A 20,333-nucleotide genomic window follows, 5' to 3' on the forward strand; every position below is an offset into this window, starting at 1 on the left:
CTTTTTGATGATTTAGAAATACTTTACAAACACTTTTACCATTTTCATTAAAAAAAACAAGTCATATAATTATATTTTTCTCAAATGATATTTATTTAAGTTTTTAAAATTATCAAATTAGATATATTTTGCAGGGATTCAGACACCAACTATTTTGGCTAGGAAAAATTAATAAGATTACCAAAGATTATCCAATTATTATACAAGCCTTCATCCACAATCTCACGGGGAAAAATCCGAACCTCATCTGTAATGCTTTTAGATTATGGTTGAAGCGTTTGATATTTTATAAGATGATGACAAAATCATTAAAAACCAAGTAAAACCTTTTATAAAAACATCTTCCACGCATCACTGGCTCGCGATCTTCTTTTGCATCCAAACCTCACATGATAAAGCAGGAAAGCAAACCCATTTATCATCTTATCAACCAAAGCCAGCTTTCCATGTCCACGTTGCTTCTCTCTTTTTGATGGTCCCAGCAATGGCACCTCAGTACTATCATGGGCTTCAGCGATTTACCTGTTCCAAGCAAGCTCTTATCACTGGATTGGTCCACAAGCCCAAACACTACACTCGAGGCATCATGCTCAGAGAGGAAAGTTTTCCTTTCATGTTCTTGCTGTGCTTATACATCCGGTCTGTTATTAATAAAATAAAATACATATTGCATTAACTGTTCGTAGTGGAAGCAGAGAAATTTTATTTAGATTGACAACCATATTCAATATTTGTAAATGTACGAACACGAATCGGTTTTATCTTTCAATTCAATGTTGATTTACAGTTTACTAGTAGTGTTTCCCTTTGAGATGCTTCCCATGGTCTTTGCCTTCTCCTTCAGGACATATTTTTGCACCTTCCCAGTTGAAGTCTTTGGCAATTCCTGAAACACAACAGTTCGAGGTGTCATGTAGCGGGGCAAGTGATCTCTACAAAATTTGATAAGTTCTTCCGCATTGGCATTACATCCTTCCTTCAACTTCACAAATGCACAAGGTGTTTCTCCCCAGTAATCATCAGGTCTTCCTACTATAGCTGCTTCCAGAACTGCAGGATGACTAAAAAGTACAGACTCAACCTCAATTGAGCTGATGTTTTCGCCCCCAGAGATTATGATGTCCTTTGATCGATCCTTTAGCTCTATATAACCATCAGGATGTTTCACCCCTAAATCTCCACTCCTATACCATCCACCATTGAATGCATCTTTTGTTGCTTCCAAATTTTTCAAATATCCATTCATCACAGTATTGCCTCTAAACATAACCTCACCCATGGTTTTTGCATCTGCTGGTACACTCTTCATGGTAACAGGATCTTTTATATCAAGTTCCTCCAACCCAAGATGTTGCACCCCTTGACGGGACTTGATCTTTGCTTGAGCTTCTGGAGTTAGGGAAGCCCATTCAGGTTTCCATGCGCAAACTGTGCCAGGACCATAGGTTTCTGTCAAACCATATGAGTGAGTCACATGAAATCCTAATTCTTCCATCTTGAAGAGCACATGAGATGGTGGGGGTGCACCTCCTGTCATGACCGCCACTTTTCCTGGAAGAGGCCTTTTTTCACTAGCTGATGCATTTATTATCATGTTAAGAACTGTTGGTGCACCGCTCATGTGAGTAACCTTGTGCTGAACAATATTTTCAAATATGTCTTTTGCAGTGACATATCTCTGGCAAACATTCGTACCACCCTGTGCAGCCACAGCCCAAGTAAGACACCAACCATTACAATGAAACATGGGGACGCACCATAGATATACAGGCATCGCGCTCATGTCATTTAGAAGAGCAGCAGCAAGAGAATTAAGATAAGCTCCTCTATGGCTATAAATAACACCTTTTGGACTTGATGTAGTGCCTGAAGTATAATTAAGCGAAATGGGATCCCATTCATCTCGTGGCCGTCTAACTTCAAAGTCCAATTTTCCCTTTTCCAAGAGACTCTCATATTCCAAGATTCTAAGGGAGGAAATGGCAGCCGGCTGACCACACTCTGGGATTAAGACAAGAAGTGGTAGCTTGGTTTTTCTCTCTGAGAGAATCTCGAGTGCTCCTTGAACAATTGGGAGAAATTGGTAGTCTACAAAAATAAGTTTAGCCTCTGAGTGTTTCAGCAAGACAGACACCATTGAAGAATCATGGCGCACATTAAGAGTACACAAAACTGCCCCAGCCATCGGAACACCGAAATGTAGCTCATACATTGCTGGAATATTTGGGGCCAATGCAGCAACCTGCTCAAATTTCTAGACATTAATGTTTGGCAGATTAATGTGCAGAGATTAAAGAAACTAATAACCTTGAATAGATTTGTTTTGCAGAAATCCACCATCTTTTTGTTAAAGAACCATCTCAACCTAATAACTTAAGCTATTAGGTGAAATTCTAGAATATAATTTATATTATTTTTTAACACACTCTCTCAAATAAAAATCTTTTGATCCTTTAATATTAAATAATAAATTCGAATTCATAACTGTTTGGCCATCAAAGCTTTGATATCATTTTAAACAATCAATTCAACCCAATAGTTTAAGTTATTAGATGAGATCCTAAAATATACTTTATATTATTCTCTAACACTTTTTTCCATCAACGAGGGTACATTTATTTCAAGACAATATCCCAAATCTCTTGAAATTCCCATAATTTAAGTATTAAATGTTGAATTGTTCGATTGGATTTTATACCAAACACCAGCAACCATCTGGTGAAACAAACCCTGGATACATCATGGCAACTTCTTGTATCAAAGTGAACCCAGAATGGGAATCCTATGCGGTCCTTTAAAGAGCAGTGTAAGGAATCCTATATGGTCCATTAAAGAGCAGTGTAAGCTATGCATGTCTAAAATTCTTCATTTTGCATTCACCGAATTAGATGTTGAAAGAAAACAATTATCCCTTTCTTCCCTTATCAATGATGATCTCTGGCATTCTGTAAGGTGGTAGACATTGACAAGCAGCTGCGATTTATTCAAATTCTGGACCATATATATACATCCAAACAAAAATCATGGTGAACAACAAATGGCAAGATAGACAAATTCTATCAAGTTTAACAATTAATTCAGATTAAATTAAACATAAAATTCAACCAGAAGCCAATTTCATGCCTCGAATTTCCATTTCAAAAAGGAAAAAAATTAAAAATTTTCCAATATTTTGAGACACAAATCCAAAGATTGTCAGCAAATCAGAACAAAAACGCTTTAAAACGAGAGAAAAAATTAACGAGGATAGAAACAGAGGAGCAGCTAGTAGTTACCACATCACCGGGGGAAATTCCGAGATGGGCAAGAGCAGAAGCGAGTCTGACACACCTCTCATGAGTCTCCTTCCACGTGTACTTGATGTCACCATAGGCAACAGAGACTCTGTCTCTGTAAACAATGGCTGAGCGTTCAAGAAAGCTGATTGGAGTCAAAGGGACGTAGTTAGCTGAGCACTTGACCATGCCCTCCATTTCTTACTCCAAAATTATCACTTTCTCCCTTGGTTTTTGGTGTTTCTTTTATTATCAGAATCAGATCGAGCCTGTCCACCTTAATTATAACTCGTGGCGGGCAACGCACGAACCAGCACTTCTTTTACTGCTGCTTCGACACAAACAACGTTGCCACTGGAAAAAAAAAGAAAAAAAAAAGAGAAAAAGATCTTGTTATAGCTATAATTTTAAATTTATTTAGTTAATTAGTAAATAATAAAGTTTTATAAGGGTTTCATTAAAAATTATCTCTTAAAATCTTAGTTAAAAAAATTATTAGTTGTAGATTTTTTTAAATTTATTTTCTTGAATGGTAATCATAAAATCAACCATGATAGTAACATTCACTAACAATATAAGGTATCATTATTTTTTTTTCCTATCTCTTGTCAGATTTTCGTGCACCATCACTGCACATTCTTGTGCATTAATTTAATTTATTTAACACATCTATTGCGTGCAAAGGATTATTTTTTTATTCATAAAAAAATAATTAATAAAAAAAAAGAGAAGAAATTCACTTACTAGTGGAGGATCAAGTTTAACGGGCTCTTACTCAAAAGTTGAGTTCTATTTAATTGTTTTATCTTTCGAGTGTCCAATATCGGCCTTCAGAAGTTCTGTCAGGGAAGCTCTTCGTTAGATAATGAATTGCATCATTGGGTTCATGTGACCTTGAGCAGGATGGCCAGCACCAGTTCTTTCTTGCTTCTCCATCTCTCTAATTAACCTAGCCTGTCTATTTGCTTCTCATTCTCTTGAGTAGGACCACTCGATCGGCATGCATGTCGGCATGCATGTTGTGTCCAAATTGTGTGCTTCGAAGAAGCAATTGCTATTGTGATTAGATTGGGTAGGCTACGTAATCGCATACGTCTTCATAATGTAGCTTTTGACGTGTCACCATATGAGTGGAAGGGATCAAGGTAGCTGGTCTCTACTATCTTCAGAGCTGGACTGAAGTAGTCAAGATACATTCGATCTCTGAGATCAGGTCTCATATCTAATGCTAGACATGACTTGTAACGTGCGCTCACGTGTTTTGATGGACCAGATGTATAATGGGTTCGTGTTGATTTTTACTTTAAACAGTCTTTCTTACACTAAGTAGTCATCATTTCATTTTTTTTCTTTTTGTTTGAAAGAAATTAAAGCTTGGATTAACCTACAACCTGAGCCTGCGAACAGACCGATGTTCGAGTTGAATATTGTATCTAATTGTATTTCTTGAATCAGTTTTGTAGAAGAAAGAATATTAGTGAAGAAGATACGGAGGGGTCATACACCTTGTCTGCTTTTGTCGTCTTTGAACATCGAATTGAACAGATAGTATTCATTCAGCTGGGAAATCTTTTACAGGAGCCAATGAGCTCGGGGGGTGGCCTTGCAGTCCAGTCCAGAGGACATGATTGGGCCATAGTCATGATCTAGATGTCATGTTACCATGCATATTGTCTGGTTTCTTCATCATCCAGCCACGTTCTAGATGTCTTTTGTGTAAACTTGAAGGCATGGTGCCGTAATTGCAAATGCTCTTGAATACTGTTACAATACCTTCACGTGGATTTTTTCAAGAAAATCTCCTTTGCGAATCTCTGGATTACGCGGTCTCTCTTCTAGCAAGCCAGTTATTAGTTTTATTGCCCTCTCTTGGTTCTGCACATAATCATAAACGGCAAGTGACTCGAATGAAGCCTGTAAGAACAAGAGCTAACGTTTTCTAAAATAATTACCTTTTAAACATCTATGGAATTGCAGTACCAGGACTATTCAAGGTGATTGACATGAGTCCTTGCAAGAAGTCGATGTGAGACATTGATGGTACTGCTAAATTTATGTTTACTACTACAAATCTTGTAGTGAGGCATCGAAACAGCAGTGCCTATGATGCTTCACTCCATCTATCTGGAATTAGAACTTCGTAATTCAAAACGTAATAATACATTAAGCTCCGATGATTTACAGTTGAACTGGCACTTTTCACTTCGATGGTCGGTCGATTCGACCAATCCAATCCTGCAATGCTTGGCTTATAGCAGTTTCTAACTTAGGCCGCAGCTTATCTTTTGGGGGCTAGGGCCAAAATAGGCCAAGACTAAGTTCCTGAGCTATATGGAGCCATGTTTTGAAATGATTGGTGCAGCTTCTTGATGAGAAGAAGCTTGGCAAAGGAACCCATATGCCATCTCTCAACCAACTTTCCTTCTTGTTGAAGAAGGAAATAGATGAAATCAGGATCTGATGAGACAATCACTGGCCGACCCACCAGGCTGGTTCGAAATAGGGAACCATATCTGCAAACATAAAAAAGAGAAAATGAAGGCCAAAAATCAACCATCAGAGTAGAAATTAAGCCAAATCAACGTGGGCAAAAAAAATAAAAAATCAAGAGGACTATTTTCTGCTCTCTGCTCACTTTCTCATTCTCTCCTTGTTAAAATTTGGGATGCCTGGTGACTTGCTTGGAATAAGAAACTGCATGGTCTCCCCAAAATATGGGGAGCCCATGGATCCAGGACGTAGCCTTTTCCTTTTCTCTCTGTCTGGGCCATAAAATAAAGAAGCCCAGTTTCTTTATATCGAAATAGTGGGCCCACAACCCAAGTGACGAGTCCCATCAAAATAAATAATGATCCAATGCTGGGACAGCAACTGGTGCAAAAAAAACGCAAGTAAATGCAAAATCCGAACATTTTAAGGAAAGAAATCATTGTCATGCCTTAACCGTCAGATCAAGAATATGACCGTTGAGCCGCTCCCCTATATGAATTCAAACACGTAGTCCACAGAACCCTACAAACACAGAGAAAAGGAATCAGAGGAGCCTCTACTACAAACAATTCAAATCAAAAGGCCAATCATCTCCATCTCTCTTCAGTCTTTAATTTCCTGTCATCACAAGAACACCATCATCTTTAACTTTCTTTCTTTATACACAGTTTTCTTTGAAGAAATCTTTCTCAAAATGTCAAGGATGAGAACCGATCGCAAGCCTCCACTTGCTAAATCCCCCATCAGGATCCGTCCTCGCCGTGTTCTTCGATCTGAAGCCACCACTTTGCAAACTCCTCCTGGTGAGCTTATCATTCGTTGTTGTTGTTTATGGTTTTTGTTTCTTGGATAAAGAAGGTTTTTCACCAACGTTTTGGTTGTATCAGGTTCTTTGACCAAGTCCCAGAAACCAAACCGAAAATTGGACACGGAAGATTCTGATCTCCGCCCGGAGTACCATTCAATATCCTGCGAATTGCGTGCTCTTGCGAAGATGGTTCGCGATGAATTTGGAAATGGGGAGTCAACTAATGGTGGGGTCGGTAAAAGTTTGAGTGCAAATTCCAGTCCTTTGTTTGAGAGGGGGAGGTTTTATGAGGAGTATTCTGCTAGGAGAAATGACAGGTTGAAGAGAAAAAAAGGAGACACAGGAGATGATGTGAAGACTCCTTATGATCTTGGAGTTACTGTTGAGTCGTCGAAAAGGAGGTATACAAGGAAGCTTGAGAGCGCAAGGAAATCTGTATCTGATGCTTGCCTTGTGGAGAGAAATGAGACTCCAAGGTACCTGTTGAGGAGCATGAATAAGGAGAACAAGAAACCTCCTTTGCCTGTTTACAGCTTTGAGAAATCTGTGCTTGCAGGTGAGAGGAAAGTTGCTGCTCGCAAGGTTAGGAAAATCTGAATGTCAGAATTGGGTTTTGAAGATGGTTTTATTGATTTTTTGAATTTTCTCTGGGGGTTTTCTTTGTAAGGGAAACTGGATCTTCATTTATTTATGAAGTATCATTGTTTCAAGGAAATGTTTGTTTGTTTCTGGTAAATAATTCTGATGCATGCTATGATATGATTACTATCTGCTGGCTGTATTTTTCTCCAGAAACATGGTTGGGGGAATGAATTTGTTTAGAAATTGCAGTCCTTGTTAACCAAATAATAGTATCCTGCGAATATCACAAACTTCATTAACTCTCCTTTTCAAAATGGTCCAAGAGAATCACAGAGAGAGACTTTTTCCCATTTTGAAGAAGATTAATTAATTTGTGGATGTGTAGGAGAAACAAATTGTCTAATAATAAAGTGGGTAAAGCATCTACCGAAAGTTGTACCATAAGATAGTGACAACATGAGGTGCTTGGTTGTTGCAATTCATTTTTCCCGTCACATTCACAGTGCCATGAGCCTCAATACCCACGACCATGACAAGGATTAGGTGTTTGGTTGTTGCAATTCATTTTTCCTATCACATTCACAGTAAGCCTCAATACCAACAACAATGAAATGGATTTTGGGAATAAATACAGTAGCTGGTCGAGATTTTAGCAACCACGGAGGAACTCCCAATAAATCAAAAAAGACAAAAAGGAGATTCTTGCAATAAATCTGTTTACTGGCAATTTCTTCCCTTGAATATTGACAAAAAAGTTCGCATATGTGTATATTAAATCAAAGAACTCCCAAAAAACAAGAGCTAATGTGAAAACAATTCTACTTTGAATCCGAAACCTATTTCTGTATGAGGAAACAAGCCAACAAATCTTTGCAAAATTAAGAACGATTGCGCGCACCACAAGGTGTTACAAAACCGATCGTGTTGATAAAAACAGAGTTGCTTCTCATGTTGTAACCAGAAGATATGCAAGGCCTTTCAAATATTCAACAATTTCAGAACCTCCTAGCTTTGAACTCCCAAATACTCTATCAACAAAGGTAATTGGAACCTGTGACAAATTCATAACCAATATCAACCAAGGCTGAGGATCACTGCTCAATTTCAGATACAGGGTAGCCTGCAGTTAAAAATTTCAAAACAGAAAACAAACAGCAAAACTATACATGAAATAGAACCATTGTATGATGAGTATAAAGGGGGGAAACAGTTAACAGAGAAAATATGCAATACTATTGGAAATATCTAGAGTTTATCTAGCCATGTCCTAACTATTCAGAATTCAATTGGAATTTTACTGTTCAACAAATACTATTGCATAATGACAAGAATATACATGCTACATGAACAGGGCATTGAAACATTTATGGAACAGGGCAAGCATTGGCATCTCCTGATCTATGTAGTTGTTCACGCCACAACCAAGAAGACAAGCATAAATCAAGATGTGTTCCCATGCATGCATGAAATTTATATCTCGAAACTCAAGACAATCAAGCTGGTGAGAGCAGTCACAATATTGTATAAACTGAAATGTGCACGCGTGTTGATTACAGGTAGTGTATGTTGATTTTAATGATAAACCACAATAATGTGAAATATAACACTACCTCTTCAATATGGCAGCCTTTTCTGGACGCCCGAACAATCATCTCCATTTGAAAGACATATCCCTTGCTAACCACAGAACTGATGACATCTTCAAGCACTGATTTCTTATAAAGCCTTCAAAAATGAAGAAATCTCAGTTCTAAATTCACCAAGCATCACACACTGAATGAATGAAAACCATAAACAAATTCATATACCTGAAAGATCCTGTCAAATCAGATACACCAGGCCACAGAAGTGTTTGAGCAAGAACATTAGCTCCCCTACTAGTTAGCTTGCGCATCAGATTCCACCCATGTACACCTCCACCTTTAACATACCGAGTTCCAGTAACTATGCTCGCACCAGTTTCCAACTGCTTCCTAATGGCATATCAAGGGAGGAAATGCCAGAAAACTTCAGGACATCAGCACCCAAGGTCTAATGCAAGAGCATACAAGTGTACGTTGGAAAAGGTTTCTTACTTGATAAAGCTTGGCAAGTACTTTGGCTGCAAAATATAAAGCATGCGGATCAGGTTAACAGAACAAGCTACTATACTCACTTCCAATTCTAACCATGATGCATAAAAATCTAAACAAACAGCTAAAGCAGGTATGGCCAATATTATCTTTTTTGTTTGAATTTTTCTATTCCATTCCTCTACGGAAGGACGGCGCTTTTCAAGTAAGATATACACAAACATGCAGAAGTTCCTGAAAAAAAAAAAAATCTAACGGGAGATGCCCATAAACATAGACTATCACCTGGAAGCTTCAGTTACTCAAAAGTTACTAGTCAGAATTAAATAGCAAACTCCCACCTAAAAGTAACAGCCGCTAAGTAATACTTACATGGTGAGATAGATCAGCATCCATGATGACAACAAAATTCCCAGACGCATGCTTCAAACCATGAATGTAAGCCGTGCCTAACAATATAAACACACATCAAGAACCATTATTTTCATTTCTTTCTATCATCAATCATAAAGACAATGCTATTTACCTAATCCAAGCTTCTTCGCTCTAGGTCTTAACAACTGCATCATCATCAAAATCAAAGAGATAATTAAACCCAAAAATGAGAATTAACATGCCACATTGAAAAAGTCTAAAAGGGACAGACTTTTTATTGTTATGATACACTTACAATGCGATCTTCGCCATATACTTTCTGTAACTGTTTTACAACTTCTTGAGTACCATCAGGACTCCCATCATCTACAACGATAATTTCGAACTCAACATCCCTAAATCAATCATGAAAACACATTATAAACAATAATTGAATCATTTCTAGGGTTAAAATTCGAAGCATACAGTTCGCGAATAAAAGCAATGAATCAGAGAGAGAGAGAGAGATTGGGGAGTGGAATTACTGGAGATGTTTAAAGATGAGATAAACGATGAGTGCAATGTTGAGACGCTCATTGTACGTTGGGACTATTATACTGTATCTGTTGTTCTTCTCCATTTTTGTTTCGATCGCGAACCCTAATTTTTCAGAAATTAAAGTACGAGGGAAAGAGTCCAAGGTTGTGAACTTTGTGATGATCGAGGGACGGAGAAAAGCTCTGGGTTCGTGGTCTGGTTGCTTCAAGATGGGCTAAAGTAGAGGCACTTTTGAGCAAAGTCGTGGGTCGATCTTCGGTGGGCTAGACCCGTCAAAGAAGGTTGTCAGGAATTCAAAAACATAATTATTAAACTCAGATTAGCCTAATAACCTATTAACTTATTTGGCATAGCCACGCCAAGTTTTTTTAATTTTAAATATTGATTTAATTAAACCCAACCCTAATGACTTGAGGGAGGTTATTTTGTGACGTGACATGGATCAAATGAAACATAAGTGAGATTTAATCAATGTTCTAAAAATAAAATTGTCAAAAACAAAATTGTGTAGGTTCCTTATTTTTTAAAAAAATTCTTTTATCTAAAACAACATTGGAATATTAAAGCAAACATGATAATTCAATGATTTAAGATCTTATCCAGGTTAATTCAATGATTTATGATTTAGAACCTTAGCGGGGTCAGACGATTTAAAGTAAATATGATAATTTTTTTATGGATTTTAACTCGAGGTGATAACATGCAACCATTGCATGAGTGCTTGCAGCAATCACGGGATTTTACTACAATGATTTATTTGATATATACACACACTCACACACATGTGAATATTTCACACGTTTATTGCCTCGAGTGTAGCTAGAGCGACCTTACTTATTTACAGCAGCATACTAGTACAACTGTAAAAGAGCCAGACAAATCTCTTCAGAATGATCGAGGAAGCCTCATATAAGCCTAGTTATTCTTAAGGTGAAAATTAAGAGGTGTAATCCGATGTTGGATGAAGATTCTTAATCATCCGATGCATCATCCCCAATATCTTCAACTTCAAAGTTTACTGTCTTGCTAAGTCCACTACCATCACCATCAACATCCACCAAGTGTGGTTTTCCGACCTTAGCCCGACTGGCAGCTTCTTCAACATCCTCTTGCTCTGTTATAACATCAGCAGCTAATATCTCATTCACGCCCATCTCATCATTATCATCATGGCTCTCTTCGCTTTCTTCGACTCTATAGTAAACCTTTTGAGGAGGGTGATTTAAACAAGAAAAAACTGCTCTTAGATTTCATCTTTAAGCACAAAAACCATAAAGAATGTATCAACTTGTTAGCTACAAGAACTACTTGAGTCAAGCTCAAGTAGATCACTCGTATGACTATAGTTCTTAAGTTTGTACCCTTTTCCAGGATGAGACTAGAAAGGAACACAGATAGAACTCACCACACATGTGCGGGCTGGCGAGAGTACTTTGAAGGAGTTGGGACGATTGTTGAAATTTGTTTCAGGTACTCCTGGTATCCCTTCAGGAGATGTGAAATGGTCTGCATCATGGCCCACCTGACAGATTAATTAACAGAACATCACGAAGATATCAAAACAACTAATGAAGAGGATACTGTGTTAAGTCCGTTCCTAGTTCCTACAAAGAGCCAATTTCCCTATCTTTACAATTTTTTCCTCGTCTACACCCTTCAAAAAAGGATAGTCTTTCCCACTACTTACAGGATACAAAAATCAGTCGTGTAACCATAAGTCAATGTTTTAAAGATAGAGTGAAAAATGATATAGTGAGTATTCACTTCTAATTTTCCCATTTGGTTGTCAATTCTAAATAATCATGCACATGTTTTCTTACTCTTCCATGTCCACCAAATTCCAAGGCATCACTGTCCAGCGCAACTCTATACTTCCCTGGCAGGTCACACCCAACCTTATACCTGTACATACAGAGTACAACGCAGAGAGTTAAAACATCTGAATAATTTACATCAGAATCTTGGAACTGTTTCAAAATTCGCAATACATGCAGTCTGCTGCCAATCATTCTGTACGGAACTACACCCACAGCCTACACATGTGAAAACAACTCTTCTGCTAATTGAAACACATACCCATCATATGTTTTCTCCGGATGAAAATTGAACACAAAAACCAGATCTCCACGCTCAAAGACAATAACCTGTAATGTGTAACAGGTAATCAATTTCATGAATGAAATGATGAAACAGGTTATATATAAAAGTCTTGGAAAAAAACATCCTTGCAACACCTTTGAACTCTTATCTCCCTGATTCAACTTGGTTAATGCACCTCTTAAATAAGACACAAAACAGATATCTATTAAACAGGATAGCTGTACCTTATCTTCTTCATTTGTACTGCTCACAATCTGCTTCGTAGATGCTAGGAATGAATATTTTTCATCAAGCAAATTCATAGCTCTGTCAAATGCATTCATGAACTGAACCAGTGTGGGGGCACAAAAGAAAATGATGTAAATACACATTGAAAACAGTAAAAGATTACATACAACCAATGAGACAGACAATAACAAGATCAGCTGAGACACGCTATGTGCATCCAGCTCATCACATTTCTCATCTCTTATCTCATGCAGTTATCTAGTAACCTCGTATGCTTCTTGAAAAAGTTTGTCGGTAGTGGCTTTTGTCCAAGAAAGATACGGAAAAAAAAAAGTTCCAGATGTATTTAGGCATTTCAAGTATCAAGGTCAACATTTTGTTTTTGATATCTGGAAAACCATAATTAGAAGACTCGGGACACCTTAATAAAGAGGTAGTGAAATTGATGAAAATGAGATCTCAAACCTTGTATCTTAAGTGTTCCATGTCCGCAAGATTCCATTGGCGTCTACACATTTCGTAACTCCATCCATTGCCTTCTCTGGGGAAGTCAATCCACTCAGGATGCCCAAACTATAAGAAGCATTGGTAGCAATTAACACAAGGATTAGACACAAATAGAATACCTGATTTTTAAGCAAAAGAGAAGGAAAGAGTTTCTCCAATTCAGTGTTAGATAAGAGAAGAAAAGATCCAGGTATTTAAAATGTTAGCAAATTCATATATCTTATTTGGGGTATGAGTCTTGTTGGTAAAGCCTTTAATCACATTTACTTTAAAGCAATGTCAAAGGAACATACAGCTCATCCTTACATAATCTAAAAGATTGTGTTTGTTGAAGAATTTAAAATGTTAATAACATGATCCGTGTTTATTATAAAAGAAGATATCTAGGTCTGACAATTCAGTAGCCCCAGGAATACAGAATGAGATTGTGTGCTTACTTCATTTCCCATAAAATTAAGGTATCCCTCACCACCTAGTGCCATAGTTATAGAATGTATCATCTGCAAAATACAATTACAATAATGAGAACAAAGAAAAAATAATAATATTAATCATTGAGCTCGATCCAATTTACAAATTTTTATACCAGTGGTTTTCAGGGCCAAAAACAAGAAACAGCGTCTCAAGCATAGCCATATAATGTTTTTGACTTGGAAAATCAAAGAGCTGAGCCTAAAAGAGTTTAAGGTCACAGGGATGGGCAGACAAAAGCACATTTAGAGAAAGAAAGAGAAGTTACTGTTGGAGCATGAACTGAGGAGAGCGATCTGACATGTTATCATACCTTATGAAGAGCAATCCCTCGATCAACAGCAGGTGGAGCCTCTGTCAAACAAGACATGCCAGAATACATTTCTTTATCCATCAGGATGAAGGCAAGAGTCTTGTCACCTACAATGGACTGCAGAATGAAGACACCATTTTCTTGAGAAGGACATGAAGGTAAAAGTGGACAAGAATGAGAAAGATATCATGCAGGGTAACAAATATAACTAGAAGTATCTGACTACAATAAGTCTAATTACAGAAGAAGACAAACTGGAAAGTTCAAGACATCATACCTGGTCATGGCTCTCGGCATAAGCAACACATTTCTCAGTATATCTCCTATTAGTTAAGCTCCGGGAGATTTCATTCATTGACCACTCTAGATCACTCTTGTTTTTCAGGTAATCAATCCACTTGTCAGGGATGGCCATTGCCAGGCGGTAGTCAAATCCAACTCCGCCCTCAGAGACTGGACAACCAAGTCCAGGCATACCAGAAACATCTTCAGCAATCACTGTTGCATCTGGCAAGATATTATGTATCAGATAATTAGCCAGCATTAAGTAAACAACAGCATCAACATCCGTTGCCTCACTGAAGTACTCATTATAGTCTCCCGTGAATGCCATGTTGATTCCATGGTGATGGTACAACATGGAAGTTACTCCATCAAATCGAAACCCATCAAATTTGAACTCCTCAAGCCACCATCTCAAGTTGGATAACAGGAAGCGAAGAACTTCCCAATTAGCATAATTAAAGAGTCTACTGTCCCATAAATTATGGTAGCCTCGATCTCCAGTGTGAAAATAGGACTCTTGAGCACCTTGGCCAATGTCAAAACCATTGAGACCATCAGTGACATTGTTACTTGCATGACTGTGGACAACATCCATCAGGACACGTAGACCCAAGCTATGGGCTTTATCAATTAAATACTTGAGGTCTTCAGGATTTCCAGATCTGCTGCTAACAGCAAAAAAGTTCGTAACATGATAACCAAACGATGCATAATAGGAATGCTCGATTACTGCCATTAGTTGCACTGTGTTGTAGTTATTTGCTCGTATTCGAGGCAAAACATTATCAGCAAATTCTCTGTAGGAATTAACACGGGGTTCTGAGCTACTCATTCCAACATGAGCCTCATATATGCGTGGGGCATTGGGTTTGGGAGGCCGTGGGAACTTAAATTCATACCTGTATGTTCATAGAAGAAATAGCTCAATGAAGGAAAATTCAAGAGAACAACCAAGACGATTCCTTGTTCTGACAAGTCTAGACCTAAATGATGGTATCAAGATGATCTACAATTGTATGATTCTTGGAAAATCTAACAGGCCATAATTTGGATTAATAGCATCTAATAGATTAAGCAAACAACTATAATAGGGTATGCCAAACACGATTAATTGGTACCTTTCTGAAGTTGGTGGGTCCCAGTACACACCATCATATGGTGCTCCAAAACTTGCAGGATCCACAGTGGCATATTTAATCCAAGCAGGTATTCGATCAACCCAAACCCCATTACCATGCATGAATCGGAACTTGACCCTTGAATTGTGAGGAATTGCTGGATTTCCACCAGAATCAGGTATTTTAATACTCCAAACACCAAATTCATTCTTTTCCATCCTGTGGTTGGAGCCATCCCATCCATTGAAGTCCCCGATAATCTGTGCTTCCCTGCACCAAGCAAAAGAAAGCTTCCAATTACACAAACAATGACTAACAAAGCTGTAGTTCAAATTCTCAAAAAAACAAAAACACTCACTGAGCTGCAGGGGCCCACTCACGGTAGACAATGCCTCCTTCATCTCTATTAAATCCAAATTTCTGATATCCTACATGATGCAATCAGAAGAGTTCAGCACTGATAAAGAGACCAGTAATCAAATGGAAAAAGATAACAAATCTGCTAAACATAGAAAGACAAAAGAACATAAATCTAGGATCCAACCAACAGATTACTAGGTTTATCAAATTTCCATTCAACATTTTGATCTTGACTTCTAAGCAAAAATCAAGTGCTAAAGTGAATTTAGTGAAAATGATCACAAAATTGTCACAATTAAAAGGAAAACTTCAAGTGTCAGTTAAATGTGCTGCACCTCACATGCACAATGTGCATATACACATTGTCCAACAGTTCAGAAAGGATTATGTATATATTGAAAATGAAATCAGAAGGAATGATACTGAAAATTACCAAGTGCAAATTCCTCAAGACCTCCTTCGTATCTTTCAATGAGCTTTTTCTGATCTACATATCTTTTCATTCTATATCTGAAGTGATCTTTAAATGATTCCAACCCAGGATCAATGCTTACAAGACCGATATTTTCCATGCCATCCCCAACGGTTGTCATTGTTGGGTCATCTGTCAAAACCGCTGATATAGCGAAACCATGGCGAACCTTTCAATGAAAAAAAATGCATTATGTCAAGACATTTAAGAATATTGCACTCATAAATTAGAGTTAAAAGGAAACCATCTTGGAAACAAGTGGTGGCCGAACTAAATTCTCCTGTTTTACAGCCTAAGAAAGATTTTTGTACCATATTATCTACTCTTCATTAAGAGAAAGAGCCACCAATTCTCCAAAAAAATTGTTTCATTTCTGAACATTTTCAAAAATTATATAGATTTGTTCCTATCAGAAACCAGCTCATACGTAAACATTAGAAGCTTACAGGCATTCAATTCAATGTCCATGCTCAAATTTCCAGACATACCCTATCATTATTTGAGATTCTTAATGGAAAACAAAATCTGCTGTGACAAAGCAATTTCTTAGACCCCCCAGAAGGCAGTCTAACTGGCTTCTCTTTTGCAGTGCATCTTTTATACCTTATAGCCTGTCAAAGAAACAGGAAATATATTACTATGCATAAATCACCAGAAAAAACACCATCTTTACACAGCTTGAAAACATAACAAAAAGGGATGATTTTTCAAATCAAATACTGTTCAATTTCCAAAAAACCCAGAAAAAAACCAATCAAGACACCATAAAAGATTCCAACAAGCAGCAGTCCAGTCACTCGCACGTAAAAAAAGAGAGTAAAAAATGCTAAAAAAATCTCAGAATACAAAAAGAAACGCATACCCATTTGGAATTCTTAGCCACAGAAGGCAACAAAGGAGGTGCTGGCGATAGACCTGAAGAAGAACCTAACATCTTTGCTCCAAAATCAGTTTCTCTGCTTCATTTCTTCTTTCTCCCTCCAAGCAAAGGAAACAAAAAGAAAGAGCTTTAAATTCAGTGAGTGAAAAAACGATTGTAATCATCTTATCATAGCCTCTTCACCGACACGTATGCATGGCGTCCCAGATTAGGAAGATATCCAACCGTTGATTAGGTGGACCCACGCTGATTATAAATTATAGTGTACCCACTTATCCCATGATTTGGATTTTGAATTGCTTTTCAACAAAGAAACGAACAACAGAGAGCAAAGCATATACTCCCACGTGAAAGCCCACTCGCCGTGAAAAATATCACGAATCAGGAGTTGCCACAAAAGAAGTTCGATCGGACGGCAGTCGATTATATCATAATTTAAAAGGGACAGTTATCACATCATGTCGATCACCTATCAATTCAAACTCTTGTTTGTGCCTGGTTTTTTAACCATTTTAGACGCTGGATTGATTAAAATCGAATAACTCCAAAAATCAGTTCATTGATAATATGTTAAAAAGTTAAATAGTGTATTGTTTTTAAGATATTTTTATTTTAAAATAATATTTTTTATTTTAAAATTTAGTTTTATATTAAAATAATAAAAAGAATTAAAGTAAAAAAATTAAATTTTTTTAAAAATATAGTTAAAGTAGAAAGTCACAATCAATTAAAAATGAGAGGATGTTTAAGAAATATGATAATGATTATTTTTTATATTACTTTTTATTTATAAATTTATTAAAATAATATTTTTTATTTTAAAAAAATTATTTTTAACATCAAAACAATTTAAAAATATAAAAAATTAAATTAAAACAAAAAAAAATAAATTTTCATGTAACATGGTCCCAACAATACCTAAAATATTATCTAATCAACTTTAAAAGTATTTTTTTAGTTTTCATATTAAAAAAATTGTTTAAATTTTAAGACTTTTATTTAAAATAATATTATTTTGTTTGCCAAAACAATTAAGCTAGAAGATAAAAACTTTAATTGTATATTGTTGGGGGTTAGTGCAAAGTCCAAAATCTACGAGCTTTATAAATTAGTATAAAAAATAATCGTGGTGAGTTGATATATAAGATTTGAAAAAAAAGAAAGAGTTGGGACTAGGATAAGAGTTATAAAAAGTCTAGAGTAGAATAATAATAAATAAGATATTGTTTTAAATGGTGTCAATGAAGAAGATAGTAAGTGATATTAAAGAAGCGAGAACTAATTCTTTAAATAATATGAATGAAAAGAGCAAAGATGGATATAAAAAAAGGATTAGAAGATTAGTCTAGATGAATGATTATAAAAGCGATAAAGGTTGTGACTAATTGGGTATTCTTTGCATTTATTGGATTCCATGTATTTTGATGAAGTAGTAAAACATGAGAAGAGAAGAGCAGTCATGGACTTTAAGATGAAGTCCATTGAGAAGAACAAAACTTGGGTGTTGACTGATGTATCAACTGATGCTAACAAAATTAGTGTTTAAGTGGATTTGTAAGACAAAACTTAATGAAAACTAGGAGCTGGAAAAGCACAAAACACATCCAGTAGCTAAAGGCTAAGCACAGTAGTATGGACTCAACTATATCAAAGTATTTACTCCAATAACAATGATGGAGACATTATGTATTGTTATTACTCTTACTGTATGAAGAGGCTGGATAGTGTATCAATTAAATATAAAGTCAGGATTTCTATATAGTGAGCTGAATGAGGATATGTTCATGGAACAACCAAAGGGTTATGAGAAGAAAAACAATCTAAACAAAGTGTATAAGTTAAAGAAGATTTTATATAGGCTAAAGTAAGCTTTAAGAGCACATTCAGCTAAATAAAAGCTTATTTTATAAATGAGGGGTTTGAAAAATACCATAGCAAACACACCTTATTTGTCAAGGTAAGTAAAAAAAGTAAAATCTTGAGTGTCAATATCTATGTTGATAATCTTATTTTTTCTAGGGATAATGAGTTTATGATTAAAGATTTTAAGCATTTAATAAAGAATAAATGTGATATGTCTGATCTTAAAAGGATGTGATACTTTCTTAGTATTAAGGTACTGTAAAAAGATAATATGATTTTTATTTGTTAAAAGAAGTATGTCATGAAAGTGATAATGAGATTTGATATGGAATAAAGCAACTCAGTGCTCAATCCACTAATTCTAAGGTTTAAATTTTGCAAAGATATATATAGAGTTAAGGTGGATACAAATTTCTTCAAAAACATGGGAGGTAGCTTGATGTATTTAACGAATATTAGACCTAATCCAATGCTTGTGGTTAGTCTCATTAGTCGATATATAGAGCACGAGACTCAGTTGTATTTGCAACTAGTAAAGAGGGTGTTAAGATGTTTGAGAGGAATAAATGATTATGAGATTTTCTATAATAAAGGAGAGTGAAAATTTAGTAGTTTATACTGATAATGATTACGTTGGTGATCTAAAAGACAAAAAAAAAACACTTCAGGCTATGCCTATTTTATGAGCTCAAGAGTTGTTTCATGATCATTTAAAATATAATCAATAGTTACTCTTTTGACAACTAAGGTCGAGTTTGTGGTAGTTGTTTACTGTGTTAGTCAAGTCATTTGGACGAGAAGGATTTTAAAAAAACTTGATCATTCATGACATGAAAATACTACTATGTTTTGTGACAATAGTTTGTTGATCAAAATCTCCAAGAATCATATGATATATAGACATTGCAAACATATCAATGTTCGTTTTTATTTCTTGCGTGATCTTACAATTAAGAGAATTGTAGAGTTAGTTTATTGTGGAACTTAAGAGCAAGTTATTGATGTGATGACCAGGCCTCTAAAGATAAATGTGTTTCAAAAGCGTAAAGTACTTACTAGTAATTATTTAAAGAGAGGGAATGGCGAGTTTGTAGGTGTTTTTGTTAGGTTTGATAATAATCATTATTGATTAAGGAGTGAATTGTTTTGTTTTGACTCTTTCCTCTACTGATTACCATGTTTTTATTAAAGTAAATATAAGTTGTAATCTTTTTTTTTTAGAAAGTTATAAGTCTATACGATAATAAGAGTTTCCTGGATTCAATAATAAGTCATTCTCTCAAATTAAGTGTAGTATTTCATTTCAGTTCTTTATTTCATATAAAAAAGAGTCTTTTATTTGATTTTCTTTTACCTATTTTTTATCATTTGGATTCTATTTATAATTCAAATCAATTCATTTTTAAAAAAAATTAAATACATAAATTAATTTAATCTTTGAAATTGAATTAAATTTCAAGAATTACAAATAATCTTTAAATCATAACATAAACCAATCTAACAACAAAGCACAAAAACGATGCATATCAACATTTATTTTGTATATATTTGAGATTGAAGTATGATGAGGTGAGGTTGAGTTTTTTTATAAGTACAA

The 20,333-nt window shown here is 35.9% G+C and overlaps 4 protein-coding genes and 2 long non-coding RNA genes across 9 annotated transcripts; 2 read left to right on the forward strand and 4 right to left on the reverse strand.

Moving 5' to 3' along the window:
* Window positions 1-322: 322 nt before the first annotated feature.
* On the reverse strand, window positions 323-4,251 carry LOC105117831 (probable acyl-activating enzyme 1, peroxisomal). Its single transcript, XM_011015601.1, has 3 exons — window positions 4,020-4,251; window positions 3,276-3,629; window positions 323-2,242 (listed from the first exon to the last, which is right to left on the reverse strand). The coding sequence occupies exons 2-3, from the start codon at window positions 3,471-3,473 to the stop codon at window positions 782-784; spliced, it is 1,659 nt and encodes a 552-aa protein (XP_011013903.1). The 5' UTR covers window positions 3,474-3,629; window positions 4,020-4,251; the 3' UTR covers window positions 323-781.
* LOC105117830 (uncharacterized) lies at window positions 728-11,607 on the forward strand. The gene is made up of 3 exons (XR_840818.1): window positions 728-739; window positions 9,352-9,360; window positions 11,522-11,607. It is a non-coding gene; the product is annotated as an uncharacterized LOC105117830 (long non-coding RNA).
* LOC105117827 (uncharacterized) lies at window positions 2,015-7,452 on the forward strand. Of its 3 annotated transcripts, XM_011015600.1 has the most exons (4): window positions 2,017-2,022; window positions 6,316-6,347; window positions 6,434-6,568; window positions 6,653-7,452. In XM_011015600.1, the coding sequence occupies exons 3-4, from the start codon at window positions 6,460-6,462 to the stop codon at window positions 7,168-7,170; spliced, it is 627 nt and encodes a 208-aa protein (XP_011013902.1). In that variant the 5' UTR covers window positions 2,017-2,022; window positions 6,316-6,347; window positions 6,434-6,459; the 3' UTR covers window positions 7,171-7,452. The 3 variants fall into 3 exon arrangements, with proteins under 3 accessions (XP_011013901.1, XP_011013902.1, XP_011013900.1); XM_011015599.1 differs by having other exon boundaries at window positions 2,015-2,022; window positions 6,316-6,568; XM_011015598.1 differs by lacking the exon at window positions 2,017-2,022 and having other exon boundaries at window positions 6,298-6,568; window positions 6,653-7,405.
* On the reverse strand, window positions 4,800-6,293 carry LOC105117828 (uncharacterized). Its single transcript, XR_840817.1, has 4 exons — window positions 6,214-6,293; window positions 5,911-6,037; window positions 5,228-5,788; window positions 4,800-5,150 (listed from the first exon to the last, which is right to left on the reverse strand). It is a non-coding gene; the product is annotated as an uncharacterized LOC105117828 (long non-coding RNA).
* On the reverse strand, window positions 7,855-10,305 carry LOC105117826 (dolichol-phosphate mannosyltransferase subunit 1-like). Its single transcript, XM_011015597.1, has 8 exons — window positions 10,127-10,305; window positions 9,898-9,997; window positions 9,754-9,787; window positions 9,600-9,676; window positions 9,231-9,256; window positions 8,964-9,128; window positions 8,766-8,880; window positions 7,855-8,206 (listed from the first exon to the last, which is right to left on the reverse strand). The coding sequence occupies exons 1-8, from the start codon at window positions 10,219-10,221 to the stop codon at window positions 8,102-8,104; spliced, it is 717 nt and encodes a 238-aa protein (XP_011013899.1). The 5' UTR covers window positions 10,222-10,305; the 3' UTR covers window positions 7,855-8,101.
* LOC105117825 (1,4-alpha-glucan-branching enzyme 1, chloroplastic/amyloplastic-like) lies at window positions 10,861-17,232 on the reverse strand. Of its 2 annotated transcripts, XM_011015595.1 has the most exons (14): window positions 16,856-17,231; window positions 16,482-16,604; window positions 15,955-16,162; window positions 15,520-15,589; window positions 15,162-15,431; window positions 14,036-14,942; window positions 13,759-13,875; window positions 13,412-13,474; window positions 12,933-13,040; window positions 12,464-12,565; window positions 12,216-12,283; window positions 11,960-12,041; window positions 11,545-11,661; window positions 10,861-11,344 (listed from the first exon to the last, which is right to left on the reverse strand). In XM_011015595.1, exons 1-14 carry the CDS (start codon window positions 16,925-16,927, stop codon window positions 11,111-11,113), a joined length of 2,541 nt encoding a protein of 846 aa, XP_011013897.1. In that variant the 5' UTR covers window positions 16,928-17,231; the 3' UTR covers window positions 10,861-11,110. The 2 variants fall into 2 exon arrangements, with proteins under 2 accessions (XP_011013897.1, XP_011013898.1); XM_011015596.1 differs by lacking the exon at window positions 16,482-16,604 and having other exon boundaries at window positions 16,856-17,232.
* Window positions 17,233-20,333: the final 3,101 nt, after the last annotated feature.

This window comes from Populus euphratica, unplaced genomic scaffold, assembly GCF_000495115.2.
Source record: "Populus euphratica unplaced genomic scaffold, PopEup_1.0 scaffold1540.1, whole genome shotgun sequence".
In the NCBI taxonomy this organism is placed as follows: Eukaryota; Viridiplantae; Streptophyta; class Magnoliopsida; order Malpighiales; family Salicaceae; genus Populus; species Populus euphratica.